General features: G+C 36.7%; 1 protein-coding gene across 4 annotated transcripts; it reads right to left on the bottom strand.

Moving 5' to 3' along the window:
- Positions 1 to 1,032: 1,032 nt before the first annotated feature.
- On the bottom strand, positions 1,033 to 22,740 carry grb14 (growth factor receptor-bound protein 14). 4 transcript variants are annotated; one of them, XM_042002021.1, is made up of 14 exons: positions 22,459 to 22,740; positions 21,345 to 21,474; positions 10,691 to 10,847; positions 8,619 to 8,740; positions 8,431 to 8,505; positions 8,190 to 8,327; positions 6,986 to 7,096; positions 6,747 to 6,842; positions 6,337 to 6,399; positions 4,495 to 4,611; positions 4,028 to 4,097; positions 3,866 to 3,950; positions 3,477 to 3,570; positions 1,033 to 2,535 (listed from the first exon to the last, which is right to left on the bottom strand). In XM_042002021.1, exons 1-14 carry the CDS (start codon positions 22,644 to 22,646, stop codon positions 2,389 to 2,391), a joined length of 1,593 nt encoding a protein of 530 aa, XP_041857955.1. In that variant the 5' UTR covers positions 22,647 to 22,740; the 3' UTR covers positions 1,033 to 2,388. The 4 variants fall into 4 exon arrangements, with proteins under 4 accessions (XP_041857955.1, XP_041857954.1, XP_041857956.1 ...); XM_042002020.1 differs by having other exon boundaries at positions 1,034 to 2,535; positions 3,866 to 3,953; XM_042002022.1 differs by lacking the exons at positions 21,345 to 21,474; positions 22,459 to 22,740 and adding an exon at positions 14,254 to 14,498 and having other exon boundaries at positions 1,036 to 2,535; positions 3,866 to 3,953.
- Between the last annotated feature and the right edge of the window lie 673 nt (positions 22,741 to 23,413).

Genomic DNA, 23,413 nt, shown 5'->3' with positions numbered 1-23,413 from the left:
GTTACAAACAGTAGTGATTGTCCATGAGGGCCAAGACAGAGCGGAGACAGGCTTTCTTTAGTGGGAGAGATGGTGTATCCACAGGCCGTTTGGGCTGGATGGAGCTGGATGAATTCATTAAAGGAAGCGCAGTCTCTCCCAGCTGCCATCGCTCCCCCTGCAGCCAGACTCCGATCAATGGCAGGAATACATCCAAAACAACATTTAGCACAAGACCTCGGAAGCAGGGGTGCGTTTAAGACTTCTCTGTGTGCGCACATCTCCCCTGGATATGAGTAGTGTTTCGAAATATGCATTTCAAGCATAGGAGAGGTATAGGAGCAGTGTATTTGCACCATACCAGAGAGGTCTTGCAAGATATTCTATTTTTTTTTTTCCAAATTTAATGGAGCCTTTAATGTTAGTGGTAAGGAACAAACTGATTTAAATCATTACTATATTTGCACCTACAGCTGTTTTACTTTTCATCAATGTCAAAGCAGCTGCAGTGAAATAGTTTCAGTAAACTAGATCTACTCAATGCTTTTTATTGTCACACATTTCTTGGTGCAGTCTTGCTACATAAAATACTGTTTGTTAAAAAAAAAATATGCTTAAAACCCACACAGTTGCTAAACTTTTCAGCTCCCTTTTTTTACTTTAAAGTAAACTGAACAGTAAGTTCTATTTTTTTATTTAAATTACAATATATGCATTTTGATTTTAAACTTAAACATGGACAGATGAACGCAAAACTACTTCAGGTACCATCTAGTGGTTACAAAAGCATCATATGTCAGCACATTGCTGTATATGTGCCCATACACTTCCTACATTATTCAGTGAAGTTCACAGGCTGCTTGGTGAGACTAAATTTAACTTTGTGCTCATGTAGGCTTAATGAAAATCTTACCTAACAGAGCAATGCCCAGCTGTGTGCGGACAACATGGCTCAGTTGGACTCAGTTTTATCTTAAAGTCATATTGTGTGTCTCTGCATTTATTTACTGTTTTTCTAACGAGTAGATAATCTAATGAAGTAATGTCCTTTACTTTCAAATAAAGGCTGAGTATATGGGCATATGTAATTTACAGTACTTTTACCAGCATCATAACACATTGATGGAAGTTTCTAAACATCACTGGAAGCAGTTTGTGTTCACCTTGCAGTTTTTTCTGACAAATGTGCCAGCAAACACTTGTAAATCAAATAAGAGACAAGAGTTAAGGACTATTCATTCTATCCATGGTATTAATCATTCAGTGCAGTCTTGGGGAAGAAAAACAGGAGCCATGCCATTTACAAATACTTTGGTTTTAAAACAGATGCATTATTGACTTAAAAAAACACAAAAACAAACAACAACAACAACAAAAAAAAAACTTAATGATGCTGACTATCCACAACAGTGACACAAAATCATATCCATACTGGATAAACATCAGTGACATTAACATCAAAATGTAACCGTGTTGCAGATTGCACTCCTGAATCTCGGGAAAATACAAAAAATTTATTTCATTATACAGTAATTCTGATATTTTCAAAGTGATGTACATGTTCATTTTTTTTTCTCACTGCTGTACACATACAGTTTATATAAACTATTCCATTCCATTGCAAAAGATAATTGCATGGATACAAACATTTCATTTAATCACATTCATTTTAAATGAATGTACAGTGCAGGTTAGTGAGGCTGTGTGGCATCTCTTCAGCTTTCTTTCCCTCTTTACCCTTTTTTTCTCAGTCTGGTTGCAGGTCATGCAATGACACTTCCTGAGAGGTCATTTGTCTCTCAATTAGAAAGAGAGGGAAAAAAATCAATTTCTAAAAAAACCGAAAAAAGATTTTTTTTTTAAAACATTAATTAAAATGAAAAGTAAGATGGAAGTTAACAGAATAGAGGTGTCACTTATTACTGTTTCCAGCATGATACAATTATAACTATACAATCCTTGTTGGATTAAACCATCTTTAGCTTGGACAGACCTTAATCAATAGTCATTTGTAATACTTTAAACAAATTCCAGCTGGTATACATCTGAAACTATTTTCCTTGACTCCCAGCTAAACTGTTTTAAGAACATATCCAGCTTCCAGCACAATATGCACTGTAAAGTCAGGTTTACACTTTTGACTTACTGCCACATTCAGAATGATTATAGGGCTAGAAAGTATCTTGCATGTCAGTTACAGCACCAGCAGTCAGTTATCATGAAGTTCATTTTGAAAGTCTGCTTTTTCTTAAAAAAAAAAAAAAAAAAAAGGAAATAAGGCTGCACCACATAATTAAACCACCGTCTGTTAATCCTTCTTCTTCAAGGCACAAGAACACGAGGAGGGTTGTCCACAAGAACCTGGAGTTAAGGTGCATGTAAGCCCTCTGGGGTCTCTTGGGTTCCAGTTCACAGGGCAATCCGAGTACATTGGTGCTTGAGCTTGCAGGGAAGAACCCCACGGTTTAGTTGGTAAAACTCCACCAACTGGATCAAGTCAGTAAACCGTGTGTGGTCATCATCCAAACTGTAAAACAGCTCTCCTTCATCATCCACCTACAATGGGGCATATAAACATATCCATGTATGCAAACCCGCACAGAGCAAATATACACAAGTTATTACTTGTGTATATATTTTAGTATTACTTCAGAATCATAAAGCAGTTTTTAGAAAATGACAATTGCCTGGACAAACACCGTATTCCACACTCCCATGTTTACTTCTAAACAAACACGTTACAGTGAAATAATGCTACTGCCTCTTGGCTGTAATGTCACTCAGCTATAGTTAAAAAAGGAATCTTTGCTCTGGTTAAAAGCATTCTTTTTACAAATGGACCATCACCGTCAAGTATGCCATCACATGCAGTTACTCTCACAGTTCCTGGAGGTCACATTTTATTTTAATGTAATTATAGTCCGTATCTGTCTGCCTGCACTTAAGTACATGTGCGTGTTTTTGTGAAGAGGACAGCCTCAAAAAACATTTTGAAACTGTTCAGTTCTGTGCAGAAGTTTTAGTTACTTTAGATGTTTGACTCATTAAAGGAATTTCATCAGGGGGATCTGATCTTATCCATCCCAGATTCACTCTACAGTACATAACAATGACTTCAAACATACAGTCAGATTTATAAAGACCTATGCTGAGCAGCAAGAACAAGGAGTCCCACTACCACTGATCTATATGTCACTGAGTCTGTCTGGGATTATGAAGAGACAGCCTAAATCCAGTCTCAATCTATGGCAAGTTTTTTACAAAGTTTGAGGGGAAAAAAACTACCTGCTAAGAACTTTTAAAAAACTATATCCAAATATACCACCTTTAAAAGAATTTAAAGACAGATTGTTTTTTTTATTTAGTTTGTGACACTCAGTATTATGTTGACTGAATTAAAACAAAGTATTTGAGACTTTATTTCTGAAATCTTCACTTCACATGTAGTGCCTAAAACTTTTGTACGTCACAGTATTCAAAAAGTTTACTGTACTCACTGGTAAGATCTGAAAGTGTTTGATTTTCTGCAAATGGCACAGGGACAGAACAAATGTCTTCGGATTGCTCTGGCTTTCCCTCAGAAGAAACACTCTGAAACAGAAATAAAACTCTTCACTGTTTTCCTACAATGTGTGTAAAAACACATTATTTATAGATATTTAAAGAATATAACTTCTGAAGTATTTTATGTGTTTTTTTTTTAAGAAATTCTAATTTATTTTGTAAATATTAGTTCATTATAAAATTTTATCAACCAAAAATGTACATGATAGTTATAATAATATGTGTGCTATCAAGCTTATCTTTAATTAAGTAGACACAGGCACTATATAAATGCTTTAAGCCAAGTGGTCCTTATGGTTCTGAAAAGAGTAGAACAACCTACCCATCAATGAGACCCTGCTGAGCAATAAGTCGCTGAGCTTCCTCCCGAGACAGTTTACTGTGAAACCACGGCTGGGCCATGTGAACTGCTAAAGCATGCAGACGGTATGTTAGGAATTTTCTTATAGTTGTAATGTAGCAACCAAAGTAGAGTCTCACTAACCTATGTTTGGTATGGAGCTCTGTGCAGTGGATGTACTCCCATGACCGCTCAAGCGATGGCAGCTTTTTCTCTGTGGGAGAAATGAGTTATAACCACAATATTACTGGATATAGGATATAGTATAACTGGCATCTTTTTACGTGTTTTTGCTTTACAAGGTGATCACAGTTATTGATCCTTTTTAGCCTGTTTTCCTGTGTAAAACAGTTTTTATTATTATTATTATTAATTTAGTATATTTCTGCCAAATCTTCTGTTATGTTTCCCTCATAATACCTTTTAGCACATTCATTTTCAAGAAATTTTGCTTAGCAATTTAATGTTTTCAAAGGATGAAACAGCATAGATGTGGTTACTAAAAAGCATGCCTTATTGTAAACCTTAAATTTATCCTGTTTTGCTTATTTACAGCATTTTCGTCTAACTAGGCAGAAGAAGAAGGGTTTCTGAAAAAATCCCTGACTTACTCTCCATGACAGGCCTTCCTCTACAGCCACAGACAGTGCCTCAGACGGGTTCTCAATCACCCGAGTCTTTTGGCCAGAAAAATCCATGGCCACCAGTGAGTTTTCTGAGATGCTTCTCTGAAACGGCACAATTCTCACACACTGTTATCAGAGATTAGTGGATATGTAAGAAGAAGAACCACATTTTTTTTACTCTGAGATATCCATGTTTATAACAAAAATAAATTTCTTTCTAAATTTTCAATCCTTGATTAGATTTGTATGTTTTTGTTCACTTTCCTTTGTGGGCTGAAAAGGAACAAGAGTGACTTCTGCTGCACTGTATTGCCATCTAGTGTCTGCATGATGTTACTCCATCTTCATCATTTCTAGATGATTCCAGACAGAAAACTCCATTGAAAAGGGATTAAAATGGCTTTAAAAAGAGTGACACATGGGCACATTTTAGCTGTCATAGTGTGAGTGGATCTGAATAAGTGCACACACACTCAAGAAAATTTTTTTTATCAGGATTACCTCAAAGCGTTTAAATTACCACACTCATTGCTCTACCAACTATCATGCCTACAATTGAAACAAGCATATGCTTTATCATTTATTTATCTATTTAACTGTAAATCTCCTCATATGAAGTCTGTCCCACGTCTAATGATTTAAATATTTAAATTACATGTTAAAAGCATTCATCAACAGTGATTATGGATTTTCTTTGTCTTGTGATTGTATGAGGCAGAATTACTCTCTTAGTAGCAGTATTTTTGCAAAATATGCCACATTTACCACATTAGATCTAGCATCCAAGCCCTGCATCTGGCTCACTTCATGTGCTCTTATATCTCTCTACCTAAGCCTCCTGGCAAGGCTGTTGGTCACATATAACCCAGCAGCAGAGTAGGGGTGATGAGCTGTTAAATGTGAGAGCAGCCAATCATTGTCTATTTTTAGAAAGTGAGCAAATCATGAACATGTCCAGAACCCATAAATAGAATGCATTTGCTGCCTCAGTAGAGTCTAAGGCTATTCCGGGACATGAAACCTACATCACCATACTGAAGGTGTCTCATTTGTCCTATGCAATATTATTCCACTGCTGTGTGCCGGCTCATCTTATTTTAAACAAACAGAAATGCTTGTTTAAAGCTTTTCTTTTGTTTGAAAGCAGTGAACATATTTCCAGCTTAAAAAAGGTGTAACAATACATTGAACACATAAAACTTTTAGCATGCTTTTGCTTAAGCATCTATGTGACATAAGGCTTTTTTTAAATGTCCAATTTAGTCCATTTCACTCTTAATTTGCACCTAAATAAATGCACTTAATTTGACCTGGTCCTTTTTTAGCTAAATGTTCTACCATGTTTACCAATGAAATCTTATTATTAATCATGAGTTCATCATTTAGTTTGGTTTATCAGGGTTTTTTTTTTTTTTTTTTTTTTTTTTTTTTTTTTTGCTTTTGGTTTATCAGACATTTCTTTTTTACTGAATAGCCTGAATAGCTGCCTAATCCATCAGAAAATGGTTGATGAGTGAAAGGAATATGAGTTAAAAACATAAAAAAAAATTTAAACAAAATAGTTGGAGCTGAAGATCAAGATTTAGTGAAAACCAAAATGTGTGAAGATAATGTGATAATTTCACCGTATCATTTAATTCATTGTTGATATATGGACATTATTTGAATCAATGTGCATTATTGCCCAGTCAATTTACACAGTGGTGATAAAGCAAATGAGAGCCTGGTAAATGTTCCACACTGAATCTTTATGTTTTTTTTATTTATATAGCTCCGGGCTTCCATAAATATTGGTATTGTTACATAATAGGAACAGCTTCAGCTTACCATTGGTGAGGCTTTTTGCTTCTGATGTGGCTGAATGAAATTTTTGTAAAGCTGCATTCCAAACTGAAACATAAAATGAGGTCAACCTGAATCTTTTTGATTCATTATGCGTTAAATGTAACATCCATTCAAAGCAGCAATGTTATAATGAAAAAGGGCAAACAAAAAATAAGGTTTTTGTGCAGTACAGTGTTTTTATTTATGAGCTAGCAGGAGTGACTAATGCTTTAAACTGTTTTATCAGATATCCAGACAATGAACACATGGTGCCTCTATCGAGAGTGGGAGTGCTAATCCAACATCACTCAATAGTTTCCCTTGACCTCCTCCCCAAGCTAAATCTGATTCTAGCACTGACTCAGCATTCCTCCTCTCAGATATCACCCAGAGTTATTCATCAGCAAGCCAACCTTTAACAAGCGCATGGCTGTGATCCAGCAGGTCTTGGTCTGCTCATCATCTGCACACAGCAGCTTCAAGTCTCGAGCTGAACTGGACTTTGTAGGCTGGGGCATACAGTTACAAGCAGACAAAACAGTTCAATATGCTGTAAGTCATCATCTAAGTTCTGCTTCTTTAGCACAGTTTAAACAACTGTCTTTTATAGTAACAGTTCCTGTGAGCACTACTTAAAGAAAAGCAAGAGTACCTTGATGCAAAAGGCAAACTCTGTGGGGGCTCCATGTAGTTTTTTGGCCGACAACACAGTATAGACATCACTGTCACTGAATTCAGCAAAGAACTGGAGATGCCTTGGTTCCTGTGAAACAAAGAGAAGTGATAACATAACACAAGATTTAGCTCACATTTGTACAGTATAAAACAAATTCTTTTCAACAGTGTTGACTTTAAAACTGGTGTTAATTTTGACAGCTGACACAAGCACGTGTCAGGTATGTGTGGGTATGTGAGGCCCTCATTTTCATTCACAATGTCTTCTTGACTAATATAATAAAGACAGAACTGATGGCAGAGGGTAGAAAAAATGTGATTTTCTTTCAGAAACTGATGATACACATTGCTGTTAAAAAGAAATTAAATATACAGTTCATTCCATATCCATTTGTATTTAATCAGAAATGATGGTGATACAACATAAGTTGAAAGCTGCACATTTAAAAACAAATAGCTTATTTTCATTTTAAAATAACATCAGTCTTTCTAGCTCTGGTTAGCTAAGAAATCCAACAAAAGACATAATGATAAATTTAGACATACTGACAGTATCAATAAGCACATTGTGACAAAGATAACTATTAAAAAAAAAAGCTCAAAGACTCCCTTTGTTCTGCTTTCATGTGACACACTGCTCCGACTTCCTTATTTAAAGTAATGCCTCAGCCATTAGTGTCTGTGCTGACTGACTAGCAATGTGTTTGACCAAAGACATCAGATGAATAGTAAACATGCTGGACTAAAAGCAGGCGCCATTCCAGAGCCTACCTGTGCTCAACAACAAAAGCTCTACTGTTGTAGGAAATGGAAGCAGTTGAAATGTGGTTGTTCTGGCATGGCCAGTGCCAAGATATAAGCTTCACTTGACAGCAGCGTTGAGAGTACTGTTTCTGCCCGACTGCTGTGCCAGCTGACCTAAGGAAAATCAAGCTCAACCCGTTCCATTGCCCTTTCACAACATGACTGGGATGTATGCACAGGATGAACTTGGGGCCCCATATTGGAATAAACAGAGGACTAGGGAGAAATTTTTAACACAATTGGTCCCATATATTTTTTTATTTAAAAAAATCTTAGTGTAATCTAAGAGCTTTGTATTCCAGTAAATTACTGTAGGCAAAAATAAATCAGTAAAACCACTGCAATGTTATGTGGAAGATCTTTTATGTTTTACTAACCTTGGAAGTCCCCTTACTGGAGAAATAAAGTCCTGACCTGCGCAAGACAAAATAAAACTTTTTCCAAGACTTCCTGCTTTGCTCTTTAGCATGGAGATACCCATGGATCTCTGGACAAGTGCTGGATTTGAGAAAGGTCTGTTTTGGATAGAGAAATGTTAGTCTGGCTCAGTAATCATCAGGAAAACTGTTGCAGCTCAAATACAGATAGAGTGCATTGTCAGCAGGCATAACTGGATACCTCTATAAGTTCAGATTGATCTGCCATGCCATTGGTTTCAGTGGATATGGAGACCATGTGATCTGGGAAAAAGTCCTATGAAAATTAAAGTAAAATCAGTTATCACAACACACTTTAACTTTCTAAACCAGCATAATTTAAGACTTTAAGCTGATGTGTTTAAAAAGAGATAATCATCATCATCTCACCAGGGGTTTCCTGAAGAATTCATATTTAGCATAATTCTTTCTGAAATATAGCCGGCTCTCTGTGTCCATTCCCCCACCTGATAGCACCTCCATGACAGACTCATGATCCTCAATGGTTCTCTCTAAACAGAGCATGGGTGAAGAAGATAAATAAAAGGTTAAGCTTTGTTGCAGTGCTCTAAAACTACTCAGTTAGAATAATGTGTATTGGAAAAACTAAAGTCATAGATTTAAGTTTAGATGTCCTTGCAATGAGTGATGAATGAATGAGTGAATGAGTGCAAAATATTTCCTGACAAAAGTTAGACTGTTTAACTTCAAGGCAAAGAGTTTAATCATTAACCTTTCATTACAGTGCAATCTGTGAATGCAGATATGTCAACTTTCCATGTCTCCTTACTGTTAAGTAGGGCAAAAACTCTTTAAAATAATGTAAATCAGAGGTCTTTCATGCAAGAGATCCATAGTTTGAATAATTACAAAGACTCCCAGTTGCAAGCTCTTTTTTTATCTGTGTTCTAACCCAATAACAGTTAGAAATTAAAAGCACATAGCTGGGGATAGAAATACTGTGCATAGTCCCTGTGACGTAAAAGAGGAAAAGCTCAATACTACCAGCTATTAACTTAGACAAAATTGAAGAAAAAATTCTATTCTATTCTATTCTTTTTAATTTAACCCATGTCTCTCCCTCTCCTGTCAGGCTGTTTGTTGATGACCATCTGGCTGCCACTTTAATTCTTAGTGGGCATGGGCATAATACCTTTCTCTTTAGATGGTGCAATTTACTGACACATTGTCCTCAAAACATTATTAGAACAACAATTACACATTTGTAGTTTCCACATGTTCCGTTTGTGTATAGAATAAACTGGCCTTGGGCAGGATTGACATGTATGAGATAGATAATGCTTGACAATGGGCCTTTGAGGAATCATCTATGCAGTCACATTGTCACCAATTAAATCAAAGTCATTCAATCATTGACAAATATTTGTGTGAAAAGCTGAGCTTCACACTGCAGTCTTAAATGAAAATTGGAAAAATAGAACCATGAAAATAATACTTAGGCTGCAATACATTTTAAATACACATACAATTGTTTATGCTGTACAGTAAACTGTATGTATGTTTCCCTACGGATCCCCCCAGGAGACACATTTTCTTTTCTTTTTTTACTTTTGTGTTCGCATGTGTTCCCTTAACAGAGGAAGTGTGCTGTTGTAATGTTGTGCTTAAAGGGATGAATTACAAGTGCAGACAAAGAGGTTTGCAGTAAATGGAAACGGTATCAAGAATCTTGCTGCTTTACTGTTTTGGCTGCTTGTGTTTAGATTGTAAAGCAAGATTGATATGATTTATTGGTTATTTATTACATAAACTCCAATTTCCACTCATTTTCATAACTGAATTATTGACTGCTAATTATTAACTGTAATTAATCCGTTAAAGCACAACGTTACAGCAACATGCTTCCTCTGTTAACGTGGACATAAAGTCATTGTCAGGTGTGGTGTTATGCTGACTTGATGCTGACAAGGACAGATGCAGACAAGAAACTAAGCAAAACGGCTTAAACAGGCTGTGCGCGCTCTGCAAGGGAACATAAAAGTATTGCATGCTAATGCATAAGAAAAAAAAATTCTGCGTCCCCTGGGGAGCTCCGTAGTCTCTCTACCCTCTATGAGTTTAAATAAAACCTATTTGAACTTGTATAAAACATTAGATGTATAAGAATGCTTTAGTTATACGGTACCAAGTTAGAAAAAATCACATTCTTAAAATGCAAATTGATTTTAAGAGCGAAACTGAATCTTTTTAGAAAATAGCATTTTTGTTAAGGATATTCAGAAGTGTGGCGAACCTGACTGGACAAAAGTATTAGTGAGACTCTAGTAAGACTGCAGTTTTCATCAAACAAAATGTACAAGGAACCATTTAACTCTGAGTCTTTGAAACATTAGACCCCTTCAGGTGGTGATTAAAAAATTAACCTCAGGCTTTGGTTACTTTCACATTTTACAGACTACAGAATGCACAATAAGCGACTGAGAGAAAAAAAATTATCTTACCTAATCCGAGATGGGTGAGGTGATCAAAAAGTGTCCAGCTATGCTCATCAATGCATTGATTCTTCAATACAAACAGCTGGCATACATCCCGGGCGGTGACATCAGTGGGAACCTCTACAGCTTTGCTAGTATTGTCTTCATTATAAACTTTAATTACCTAAAACAAAAACATTAGTCAACAACCATGCAGTATGGCAGGGAACCCTTACTTAATTGAACAGTCTGGCACCTACAGCAGCCAGGAAGTGATTTTTTTTTCTCAGTAGCAACAAAATATTTGAAACTTTTGGTTTTTGAATGCCATATAAATATGCAAAGCATGCGTTGAAACCTAAACATGACAGAGTACACGGCATGGCAAAGAAGAGCATTTGTGAGATACATAAGGTCCCACCAATCAGCATGGTAAGATCACCTGGAGACCTCTGAATCTTCTCGTTTTCCTCTATGTTACAGTAAAACTAAAAGGAGGTGTATGAGAAAACTGCTTCTTGGCATCATTCTATCCTGGCCCCGCTATATTCTACATCATTAAGACTTCCCCCCAAATCATGTCTCCTTTCTCAGCTGCTAAGAGTCCAAAAGCCAGAGATCATAGTGCTCATTCACCGGGGGGGTGAAGGGAGAGCGTTGCATGGCTCCAACCCCCCCTCTGTTCAAATTCACACACCCATTTCAAGCAGATATCTTACATAATACATTGCAAGAGCTCAAAGGTACTGGCTACATGTAATTTTAGCTGGGTTAAGTCAGTTAAACGTTGACCCAAATGGGTAAGAAGGAAAGGAGTAGCTAAGACAAATTTGCTGCAGCTTTTAAGGTTGTGCCAGAAGAAGAACTCACTCTTCCACAGGGCTGAGGTTTGAGCTCTCAAGGAGCTATCAGAAAATGGGTGCCTCTAACTATGACATCACCTATGCAAAGCAAGTGTTCTATCAGCCCAGAAGGAGCCTAACAAAAGCCACAGATGTCATCCCACCTTCCAGTGTTTAATTTAGTCAGCATCATTATCAAATAAAAATGATAACAGCAAATGAGTATGCAAAACTATGAAAATATTTAAATTTTAGATTAAAAATCTGTATTCACTGCAATGCTGATGATGACTTCATCATGGGCTTAAGCTGAGCTGCTTAAATGGATGTGACATCCTGAGAATTGTCTCAAATCATTTGGACATCGCATTTCACCTACAACACAGGATTTGTTAGAGGGCAAGCAACCCTTTATAGGGCATTAGCATGATTGCTGTAGATAACTGATGCATTGTTTAACAAAATTCAACTCATTTGCAGTATTTAGTTATGATGGTTTAATGATATATCTTCTCAAATGATAGACGGACTACAGTATAACATCTGTACAATTGTGGTATAAATTGTGGTACTATGTGTAGAAAGCTTGGCAATCTGAAGGGGCTCAATGTTCAGAGGAACATGTATAGGCAAAAAGACATTGAGAAAAATCTAAATTTGGGGTATACATGTAAATTCAAAAGCCTGTTGCCTTCATTATTAATATAAAACATCATTAGAAACACATAATTCAAGGATTGTTCTCTGTGGTAGCATATCAGAGTCACACAAGATAAATTTGGCTCAATAAATTTAAGAGGCACAAAAATAATTTGCAGTTTCCTAATTAATATCATCTTCTCTCAACGTTGTAAGCCAATTATTCAGTCATTAAACATAATTTTCTCACTCCAAGTGTTGCAAAATATTGAGTGCTTTTCATTATTATTGGTTGACCTTTCCAGTCAATGGTCAAAAAAGAAAACATGGCCTCTACTGATGCCTTTATCAGTAAACACAAAAATACATATAAATAGCCTCATCTTTAAATAGTCATGTAATCTTTTGGGAATAATTCATTTAAAGTATAACTTTTATGATGCAAAATAAAAACTACTACTTAAATAATAATGGTAATTTTGACTATATAAGTCTGAATGAGTTTACAACCAAAGGTGTTTTTTGTATGATTTGTGTGGGAAAACATATAATTGAGGCTGCTGCATGAAATTTTCAGATAAAGAGAGACTTAAAAACGAAAGTGAACCTATCATAATCACTTTAAATTGTGAAGTGTGTAGTAAAATAGTGCCTTTAGCGTAAAATAACAGTTGACATTTTGTTTTGATTTTTTTCTTTGTTCATTTCAAAAGGCTATCAGAATGTATACATTACATTTTAGAGCTTTGAGGTACATATAGAGAGATTTATTTAGACAAGATGTACCTAAATTATACAAATGTATATTTGCTTTTTACCTACTTACCTATAAAGATATATTAAACTAATATTAACTAGCAAAACACCAATAAAAACAGTATCTAAATCCAAGCTACATAAATTTTATGCTAGCTAAACTGTTGATCTAAAGGACTGTGCCACAGAAGTATGGGGTGAAACAGGGGGGCTGAGCACATTACATACTGTAAAACCAGTCTTGACAAGGCAGAGTAAATTCAGATACTTACAATGCAGCACTAAATATAGTCTTATTCAACATAAACTCTCATATTAGACCTTCTTATCTCAAGGACAGGACAGTGTGTGCCATTTTGCCAATTAGCCTCCTAAGGTTAAACCTTGAAGTGCACTCCCACAGCTGTGACTCTGTCACCGAGTAGTGATGACAAGCTAGCCTTTAGCCTTGGCTAAGAAAACCAGAAATGTTCTCTTACATTTCTCCACTGTCATGACACTAGAAACAATACAGTTTTAAATCAATTTCAAGCTTCCTAACTAATGGCCAAACCAGCTGCCACACCAGTCATCAACAGTTGTACTTCCAGCTGCTTACTTCTGGTTCCTGCTGGAAGTAATAGCCAGAATGGTCATCAGCACCAGATCAGGAGATGGATTACAACAACTGACAAACGTTATCAAGCAATCATGATAAGAAAACTTTGAAATTAGTTGCTGCTTTACACATTATACTGTGGAGTGTTATGTAGTAAGTATATACACTAAGTTTGCATTTAGGATATTTTGACATTTGTGTGTTAATTCTAATAGTATTAATTCTATGGCCTTCCTTTGTTCAGCACTTAAGATCCACATTAAAGTAGAAGAAACATTTTACACTTGGTGCATTCTTTCATGGATCAGCGAGTGGATGACATGTTTTATTAAATCACTACCTTTGCCGTATCCAAAGTCAGTCCTCGGGGGCCACTGTCCTGCAGGTTTTCAGTGTTTCCCTGCTTCAACACACCTGGCTCAGATTAAATGGATCCAACAGCCTATGAAGTTCTGCACAATAACTCATTATTTTGAATCAGGTGTGTTGGAGCTGGGATGCATCGAAAACCTGTAGCATTGTGGCCCTTGAGGACCCGAGCTGGATACCCCATTTTTTCAAATTTTATCATTTATCTTAGATTTTAAAGGCTTTTAAAAAGTAAAAAATAACAAAGGGAAAGTATTCTGAAAGCAATAAAAGTATTATTCAGTTTAAACTTAGAACATTAGCAGAAGGCAGCATTTTACCAATACAGTGTGAAATACAAAATATTTAAGATATATTACAGTGTAAAACTGATTTCAGATTCCTACCCGCTTTTGCAGACAAAGAGGTGTGATGGCAGGTAAGGTGACTCTTCTCGCATGGAAATTCATGCTGCTGCTTTATATGCGCAATTAATAGTCAGATGAACATCCATGCATAATAACTGAAGGTAAGCAAACTGTGCAGATTAAAGCTGTAATGAGATCAATATCTAATTTATACAATACAGTTTAATTAAGACTATTTTTTATGTGATAATCCTACTGTATTCTATAGAAAACCTTTCTCAGTGTGCTCCCTCAGAGTGCAAGTGTGAGAAACTAAGTCATGTTGCCTCCCCACAACACAAACTCCTCCTTTGTCCTTGAGATTGTAGAAGCTTTTTCCTTTTCTATCCTTTCAGAAAGGGAGCTTCTATAAACACAATGGAGAAAAAAGTTTTTTTCTCATGGTGAATAGAGTTGAAATGTAGAGTACAAGGTCAGAGAAAGCTGAAAAACGTTTAATAAAAGTAACATAGCAATAATCTAAAAAAAAAAGTGAAAAACTCAACAAAGGAGGTAAAGATTTTCAGTGTATCAAATTGTTTTTGGTGACTTTGGCGGCAGACACTACAAAGTTATTTTTAGTATCTTAGCACAAAACATCCTTGATTATTCATCAAAAGCGTCCTCAAACCCAGCTTTCTGTGAGAAGTAAACATTCAAACATTTTTTTAAACCATATTAAATACAAAACATTTCAGATTACTGACTTATTCCTTTGTGTAACTTACTTATCAAAGTTGCATTTATTAATTCATTAACTGACTCTGGTGGTGATGATTGTGGCATTCATAGCGGCAGCAGCAAGTCTCGTCCATTCAACACCCAGACCAGAACCCACACAAACAAAAGCACAATAACACCTCTAAACACACACAGATGTACACTTAAATTTAAACTACTGTTAAATTTGAATCTAGAAAGCAGCTTATTTGTTTTGTTCTTGATTTTATATATACACCACAAGACTGTAAGCATGAACCACGTAAGTCTGACAGTTAATCTACTGTGGCATTTGTAGGGATGTTATTTGTTATTTTGGGGGGGGTAAGAGTATTAAGGGTCCTGAACAGCTTCCACTACCAGCTTGCAACCTGTATCTGTTTTACTGGGAGACAAGACAAAGAAGCCTGATGAACACCAGTGTATCACAAAACCCACACATATATTTCAGGTCTCAGTCTTCATCACTGCAGCATTAATGAGAAGAAAATGTTTGCCTACAAGTATTACTTTTTATTAATTAACATTTCACTGGAAGACTCACAGAAGGCCACTTACTTTATCTCTTATCTAAAATATTTATTTTTATTTTTTGTAACATCATCCAGTAAACTGTATGTTGTTTACTAAAACATTGTGAACTGTTTGAAAAAATCATGACTGTTTGCTGGTTGAGCATCAGTTTCACACTCCAGTTTAAAGAGCTATCAATGTTACAGCAAACACACACACACACACACACACACACACACACACAGAAAGGATACCCGTTTTCTACTGACTGAAATAGTGAAACTTACAAGAACACAAAAATTTAGCAATAAATAATTAACTTTAAAGTTAAACCTTTAAAGTTAAGTTTGATATTGTTGGTTTTACATGACATATCCCTTCAGTTTTTCCAGGTTTCATTAACTGTCTTCATTTCCAGTCTTCACTGCGTTCAGTTCATCCATTTTCTATACCCACTTCATCTTATTCAGGGTCACTAGAGGAGCTGGGGCCTATGCTACTATCAGGTGAGAGGCAGGATACACCCTGGCCAGGTTGCAGGTCTATGACAGGGCCTAAATAGGGTCCAGTAATTAAAATTCAATATATTGTAATGCACTTAAAATGAAAATTATTCCAAACCAGTCCAATTAATTATTTGCATTCATATAATACCATGAAATGGCATATCACATCAAATCATCACATTGATTCAGTTCTCCATCCTGAGTAAACACAGGGTGACATCAGTGCAGAGAACGTCCTGGATAAAAAGGTAAGCATCTTCACAATATACAATGATCAGCCTCATGCTTGTTTCATGCAACCTCAAAAGTTCTGACAGAGTTCTGTACTGGCAAAAGTTTAAATTGCTTTTGCAAAAGATTATTAGTTATGCAGGTTTTGGGGTGGGGTTTCTGTGGATTGGATGCTGTTCCCACAGATACCATCAGATTCAGGGGGAATTAAGAAACTGTCCTTTGGGCCCCTCCTGAGTAGTTTTTGTCATAAACCAGGGCTGATCTGGACAAAAGCGTAAGACACCAAACTGCAGATAAAATCTTCTATTTTGTTCTTTTCAAAGGGTATGGCAGGGTAGATGTAGATGTGGTGTCTTCAAGATTCCAGCAGTCTTTCTGGATAAAACTTGTGGTGCAAAGATCTGGCATCAGCTTCAGGAAGAGCTGGTTAGCTTAGTTGGCAGGGCATCTATCTCCCATGTGGGAGACCAGAGATGGGCCCACTGATGTAATTGTAGTTATTTCTTTCCTCCTTTTTCTCCTTTGCATGCTATTGGGGTTTTCCTAAATATGTATTTAGAAATTACGTTTTACACAATAGAAATCTTCAAATGACAGTAGAATTTATTTCTTTCTACAAAAAAAAAAACAAAAACAAAAAAAAAAACATGGACTATATTAATTTTGCTGTGAAAACAGGAATAATCTAGGTCACTCAGAAACTTGGAGGCGGGGTCCACAGAGATAAAGAAGCTACACTGCAAAACTGTTCAGATCTTACCATCAACCATGACCTTGTTATTAGCAGCTTTATAAACATACATAAATTCATTATTTATTTTCTTCAATTAAAATACGTCAATTTATTTACTTTCACAGAGTTGAATATAGAGAACTATTGTGCTCTCACTCAACCCATGAGAACAGACAAGGAAAGAAGAGCCTCCCACAACAGGCTTCATCTTTATCTGGAAACACAGCACAATTACTTGTGAGAGCGCAGACAAGTAGACGCTGCTAGTTATCACAAAACTAAAATGAATTGGAATTAATGGAGCCAGAAAGATAACAGAGTCGCCAGAAGTCCCATAACAAAGCTAGCTCCAGACACATTGTCCTTGACCATATATGATTCAATCAAGACCCCCGTTCAGGCTTTGACAGTGTAAAACAGCAGCCAGAGGGCCAGTGGCTTGAACAGATGGGTTGCAAATTAAAGGAAAAACTTAAACCTCTGACCCCAACAGTGGGGCACTCTGGTGTTTCTGGTATGCTGTGGGGGATAAGTGCTGGTATAGTTTGGATTTTTATGTACCCTTTGAGGGAAATATCATTGTAAATCTATAAGTTTTTCTGAGTTTTTCCCAAATAATTTGTTAAATTTCTGTCAGGATGATCTAATACTACAATTACAGTGCCTCCTTCTGTAGGATAAAAGCAAGCAATAGATGATTTGATGTGCATGAAAATCATCTAAATCTTCTGCTATGATTTTTTGCAGTCCTCAGACATCAACCTAACTGACCACATTCTCTACCATCAACATCTTCGCAGTTATTGAAACACTAAACAGCTGCTTCCACCAGCGTTCCACAGACTTCAGGGTCAATGCCAAGTACAGTGATGCACTGTGAAGGCAAGTGGTGACCCACCACATTATTACAGTATAGATATTTTGTCTCTCATTTATCTCCTGTTAATATATGTATGTAAGTATACACTGCATTCTGTGCCTACTAAGTCTCTGGGCAGGAGAATTAACTTAACACCTAACTTAAAGCCCCAGAGATTAAAAAAAAAAAAAAAAAAACCTCATGTCCTACAGGTGTGATGCCCTCAAATCCATCCATACAGCAAGCCAGCTTATTTTTTTCTGTCTTGCCTTTAGACACCTTCAAGTCTGTCATCATAAATGACAGATGCTGCACATTCATTAAATGTGTTTAATGCCATTAATTACATGGATTAGTTACTGTTGTTAACACGTCATTTTTGTCAGCCTTAATCCAAATATAACGTCAGAGAAAAAGGCCAATAAAAAGACTAATTTAGTTTAATTCTTCTAATATAGGCTAGAGTTTCCCATGTGCATCAGGTACCATTTTAACAGACCATTTCTCTACTTCATAAGACCCATAATGATTTAATATCTCAGCTTCAAAACAATATGAGCAATGTACCTGTTTGTCATCTGCACATTTTGACTCTATGAATGTGTGTGTGTGTGTGTGTGTGTGTGTGTGTGTGTGTGTGTGTGTGTGTGTGTGTGTGTGTGTGTGTGTGTGTGTGTGTGTGTGTGTGTGTGAGTGCTTGGCTTAGTAGTTATATACAGCAATTAGGACCATATTTAGTGGTTGAAGAATAATGGTAAAATAATAAGAAGGCATGAAGATGGGTTTTCTCTTATCCCAGTAACTCTGAAGGAACATTAACAGAGAACAATTAAAGCTTCAAAAAGTATTTTTCTGTCAACCCTTGTCACAATCCTCAGATGCTTTTTAACACATTGAAACCTCTCATGTGACAGAAACATTGTTGTACCATCAGCCACCGTTTGTGAAGATTTCCAGACATTTTTTAGAGACAAAATCTCTGATCTTAGATTGTAAATAGTAAGTACTTATATAGCGCTTTTATCCAAAGCACTTTACATATACGTCACATTCACCCATTCACACACTTATGGAAGAAGCTGCGACATGAGCTCTCTGTGCCGGGATTGAACCCTTGGGCTACAGGATGACCACTCTACCCACTGAGCCATGCCACCCCTTTCTCATTGTCTCCTTTATCCATGTATTGTCATTACGTTTATTCACTTTTTTTATTTGTGCTTTATGTATTTATTGACTGCAGCTGGTATTGTGAAGCACTTCAACTGAAGTTGTTTTAATGTGCTATATAAATAAATCTGAATTTAACTGAATTGAACCCTGGGTTTTCTGTAATACGAAGCTGGGTTACTTCTTAACCGGGTCAATCACCATGGTAATTTTCGACGAAATAGCTAACCTGCTCCAAAGCTGGTTATGTTCTGGATGAGAAATCAACAAGTATAAAAGCACCACCTTCTGACCAATCAGTTCTCTCAGAAAATGTCCTACCCATTTTTAGAAGATCACGTTGATGTTTGTGTGCAGATTGTGAAAGAAGGCTTAGGAGAGACACCTGAGAGTCAGTCTGCAACACTGAATTGTTTACACAATGAAAAATTGGTGTAAAATGACTTTTGAAATCCTACAAATATTCATAGCATCACCATGTTGTGGTTAATGTTAACATTTCAAGGCCTATAAACAGAATATGAAAAAACAATAGTTATTATCTTCTATGGGGCTGAAATATATTAACATGTTTACTAAGTAACGCTACAATATTAAGCAAGTTAGTTTTACTTCTAGAGAGTTTGTATTGAAGGGGCCAAGTGCTGCATATTTGGAATAATGATATCATTGGCTTTTTTCTTATGACTTCTGAAAGAGGTCATAACCCTGTGCCACAAAGATTGTGACTTGAAAACAGCTGTTCGGCCTGACATATTCCCTTTGTCTAGAGCACTGATGAAAAGACTAAGTAAGAGGCTGTCAAGCCCATGAGACACAGGCCTCATCAGCAAGATGTATAAGGATAAGATTTGCTGACAAGGAAACCACATTGTTTCAGACTGAGGTCAGCTGGGTATCATTTTACCTCTTCACTGAAAAACTTGAGCATTCTAAGCATATGTAATAAAGAAAATGCAAAATCCTTAATCTACAGTATCTTCATATTAGGTTGGTGGGTACAGGGTAATCAGCAATCACTCTAATTTTCTGATGTGAGTGCTTAAGTTAAGAGTGAATCCAGTAGAGGGGCTTGTTCCAGACTTTATAAAGTCTGGAACAAGCCCCTCTACGTATCAAGTGGAGACACTTGACAAAATGGATAATCAAGCAATAATGGTACAATGCACACAAAGGTACAAATACCAATTTGACTGCATTTCTATGAAAGCACTAATGTAACCTTCCTGATTTATTTTTTCCCTCTCAGCAACACATGAGAGCAACACATTGCTCTCAGTTGCTGGTAATTGAACAGCTCTGTAATGTTAAGCTTTCCAGTGAGTCATTGCTTTGAGTCGTCTCGTGCTGCTACAAATGCACACTCAAATACACACACACACACCTCAAAGATACTAAAACATCAGAAATCAACTCAAGCTTACAGTATGGGAACACACATCCAGGAAATATCTTAGGGTTGGCAAGCCAAATTAATTTCACAGTCCTGGAAAATGTTTGGACAAAATAAGCTCAGAAACCCCTGCACATCTCAAGCAAACTCATAACTGTCACTTTTCCAAAAAAATGAATGTGCTCCAACTGTCCACTGTGGATCCCCTGTATTATATACAGTATGATCAAGTTGTTAGTAGAAACACTACCAGCTTTGACAAAAAGCACTATTTGACACACTAGGAGTTATATATATATATATGTATATATATATATATATATATATATAAGCTAAAAGTGAACAAACCTGATGCCTGAGTAGATAGGGGTGAACATACTGCTAGAAGATTACAAAAGTAAAGAAATAATTCATGCAATAAAAAAGTCAAAAGTCTAGAATGAAGGCTTGGCACCACTGGGTACTTCCCATTTTTAGTGCATGACAATCACACACCCTGTGCTAAAACAAACAAAAGTGCTGTGGGCACAACGCCAGGTATTTGCTGAGTAAACCATGAAGTTATCTAGTTTCAAAATACAACATCTACAAGTGGTACAACACCTCTCTTGTCATATCAATTTGCATCTTGTTTAGTAACCATGCACAGGTTATAACCTGCATTTCCCCAAGTATTAACATGTATATTGTCTAAGCATGCTAACATAGTATTTTTATCTCCTTGCTGCTTCTAATTTCCATACTCATAAAACCGGTTCAACCATCAACATGTCCTGAAGTTTAAGACTAATCATAAGTCAAACACTGTGTAACGATGCATTCATGCAACTTTAAGAATGTCCTGGCGCTGCTTTCTGGCCTTTGTTCAACTTACAGTCAGTAAGGAATATATGGTTACCTGGGGGTAATAAAGGCCTTACTTTGTCAAATTTGTGCCATAAGTAATGTAAATAGGACACTCACCTGAGTTGTGCTACTTTTGGTCCATGGTAATAAACATTCAGAGATGAAGGGAGAGAGAGTTGAAGGGAGAAGTTCGGGAAAGTGGTTTGGAACAGGGGAAGACAAGGACTCCTCTCCCTCTTTAATGCTCCTGAATGACAACAGCATAGACACAAGAGAGAATGAAAACTCCGGAATAACTGCATGAAATAAAGCTAACAAATCTTATGGTAAACTGAATATGAGATGCTTTAGTTTCTAAATGTACCAACAGGTTTAGCTGAATTTCCAAGCATCAATAAGAGATACAATGCCAAATAGTCATACAACGGCCTCAGTAAAGAGATCAATCAAGCAGAAAATTTATCACTTCAAAAGAATTAGAAAGATTCCAGAAATTACTTTTATTTTCAAAGCAGATTGGCAAGCAATATCTCGATTTTGAAGTCAGTCCATACTATGACGTTTCGATAATTCTGTGGCTGCCTGTGTGTTACAAAGTAATGGAGCAAGAAAAAAACTGTCGTAAAACACCATGCTGTCTTTGCATAGATCCATTCTGCTCTGAACTACCTGCTGACACACCCACTCACCAACAGACTTTTGATAAAACATCAGATAATGCACGTGGGAGAAGCCACTCATTCCACTTCTACAGTTTTGTATATGAACAGTAACTAGATTGTTAAAAGAATAGTCAGAGGAATTTGTCCTTTAACAATCAAAAAACCACAAGCAAATCTTAACACCACATTGTGTTGATTTTGCTTAATGATAATACAAGATTTTCACACTTGCGGATTAGAGACGCTGTTCTCTGCTGGATAATTTCTTCCCTTCTCTTTATTAGTCCAAAAATGGTTTCACTCAAATTAACAAGGGCTTCATTCTGGGTATTTTAATGTCCTAACAGAATTAAATATTGTTTTTTTAATCACAACAGGATCCAGCCTTTTGCTAAACAACACTATAACTGTCAAACAGTCATCTCTGACTGCCTCCTGCAAATGCAAACACTGCTGTTTGACTGGGGGGCAATTTATACTTTAAAATTTCAATTTAGTACTTTTGTCATATTTGTAGTTCAAAAGTATGTCTGCTAATACTAGCATACATAGAGAAAAATTAGCCATACCTGCTCCCCTTGCACAGCTTAGGTCTGGTCTTCTGAGCATTTGGTGTTAGTAAAGGATCCTCCAACGGGATGAGGGTAGGGCTGGTAAAGTCACTCACATCCCCCCTTTCACTCTGAAATATCTCTGCTTTCTGTCCAAGGCTTCCAGAAGTATGTATTTTCTCCAGTGTCTTATTCATATCAATCATGTGGGTAGACTAAATCCAAGGCATCATCTGAAGCAGACAGTAGAGAGGAGCTGTTGAACTGGAGTGTGTGCAGAGCAGAGTTGGAGCAGGCTGGCTGGCGGGGCTCCTCTGCTTACAGCTCAGCAGAGTGCACACATGCATAAATACACACACACACACACACACTTGTGTGCCTCTCTGGCTCATCTGCTGCCCACAGGGCTGGCCCAGTAGGGCAAAGCGCTTCCTCTTACCCAAACATGATCCACCACAATAAAGATATTTTTAACACAATGACTCCTAAGTCATCCTTGTTCTAACAGGATCATTAATAATAAACTCATGTGTTCCTTTTGCTGATGTAGCTCATTTTGCTTTTTGATAAATTTGCAATTTTCAGACTGGAAGTCAGAAAATGTGCACACAAATATAAGTTGTAGAGTTTGGTAATGACTCCAACAGGGCTTTAAATTCAACTGTTCTTGTCTTGTGGACTTTCGGACAGGGATTGTACTTTAAACTGCCCTGAAGAAGCTGTGTGGTTGTGAATACCAAGCCCAGTTGTGTTGCTGGCTGTGTCACTCAGTGACAGGCTCCATGTGGGGGATGGTGAGTTAGATAACATCGTTCTGAAAGGTAATGTGTAACAGACCCTAAACTGTGAAGACATCATAGGGTTAAGGCAAAATTCAAAATTAATGGCTGACGAAGCGTAGGTTACTTGGCATGCCAGTAAATGTGGTAAGCTGCTGCAAAAGGGGAAAAAAACTACAACATATAAAGATAAC

Source organism: Melanotaenia boesemani, chromosome 12 (genome assembly GCF_017639745.1).
Source record: "Melanotaenia boesemani isolate fMelBoe1 chromosome 12, fMelBoe1.pri, whole genome shotgun sequence".
NCBI classification, from domain to species: domain Eukaryota; kingdom Metazoa; phylum Chordata; class Actinopteri; order Atheriniformes; family Melanotaeniidae; genus Melanotaenia; species Melanotaenia boesemani.
This window is presented reverse-complemented; position numbering and strand designations above follow the sequence as displayed.

What these genes read in the sequence shown, in the direction of transcription:
- grb14 (XM_042002020.1), bottom strand. Translation starts at nt 22,646, where the DNA reads ATGATTGATATGAATAAGACACTGGAGAAAATACATACTTCTGGAAGC. An exon ending in AATTCTTCAGGAAACCCCTG is followed by an intron (nt 8,506 to 8,618) that starts GTGAGATGATGA and finishes TAATTTTCATAG; the next exon opens with GACTTTTTCCCAGATCACAT. An exon ending in GAGCTCCATACCAAACATAG is followed by an intron (nt 3,954 to 4,027) that starts GTTAGTGAGACT and finishes TGCATGCTTTAG; the next exon opens with CAGTTCACATGGCCCAGCCG.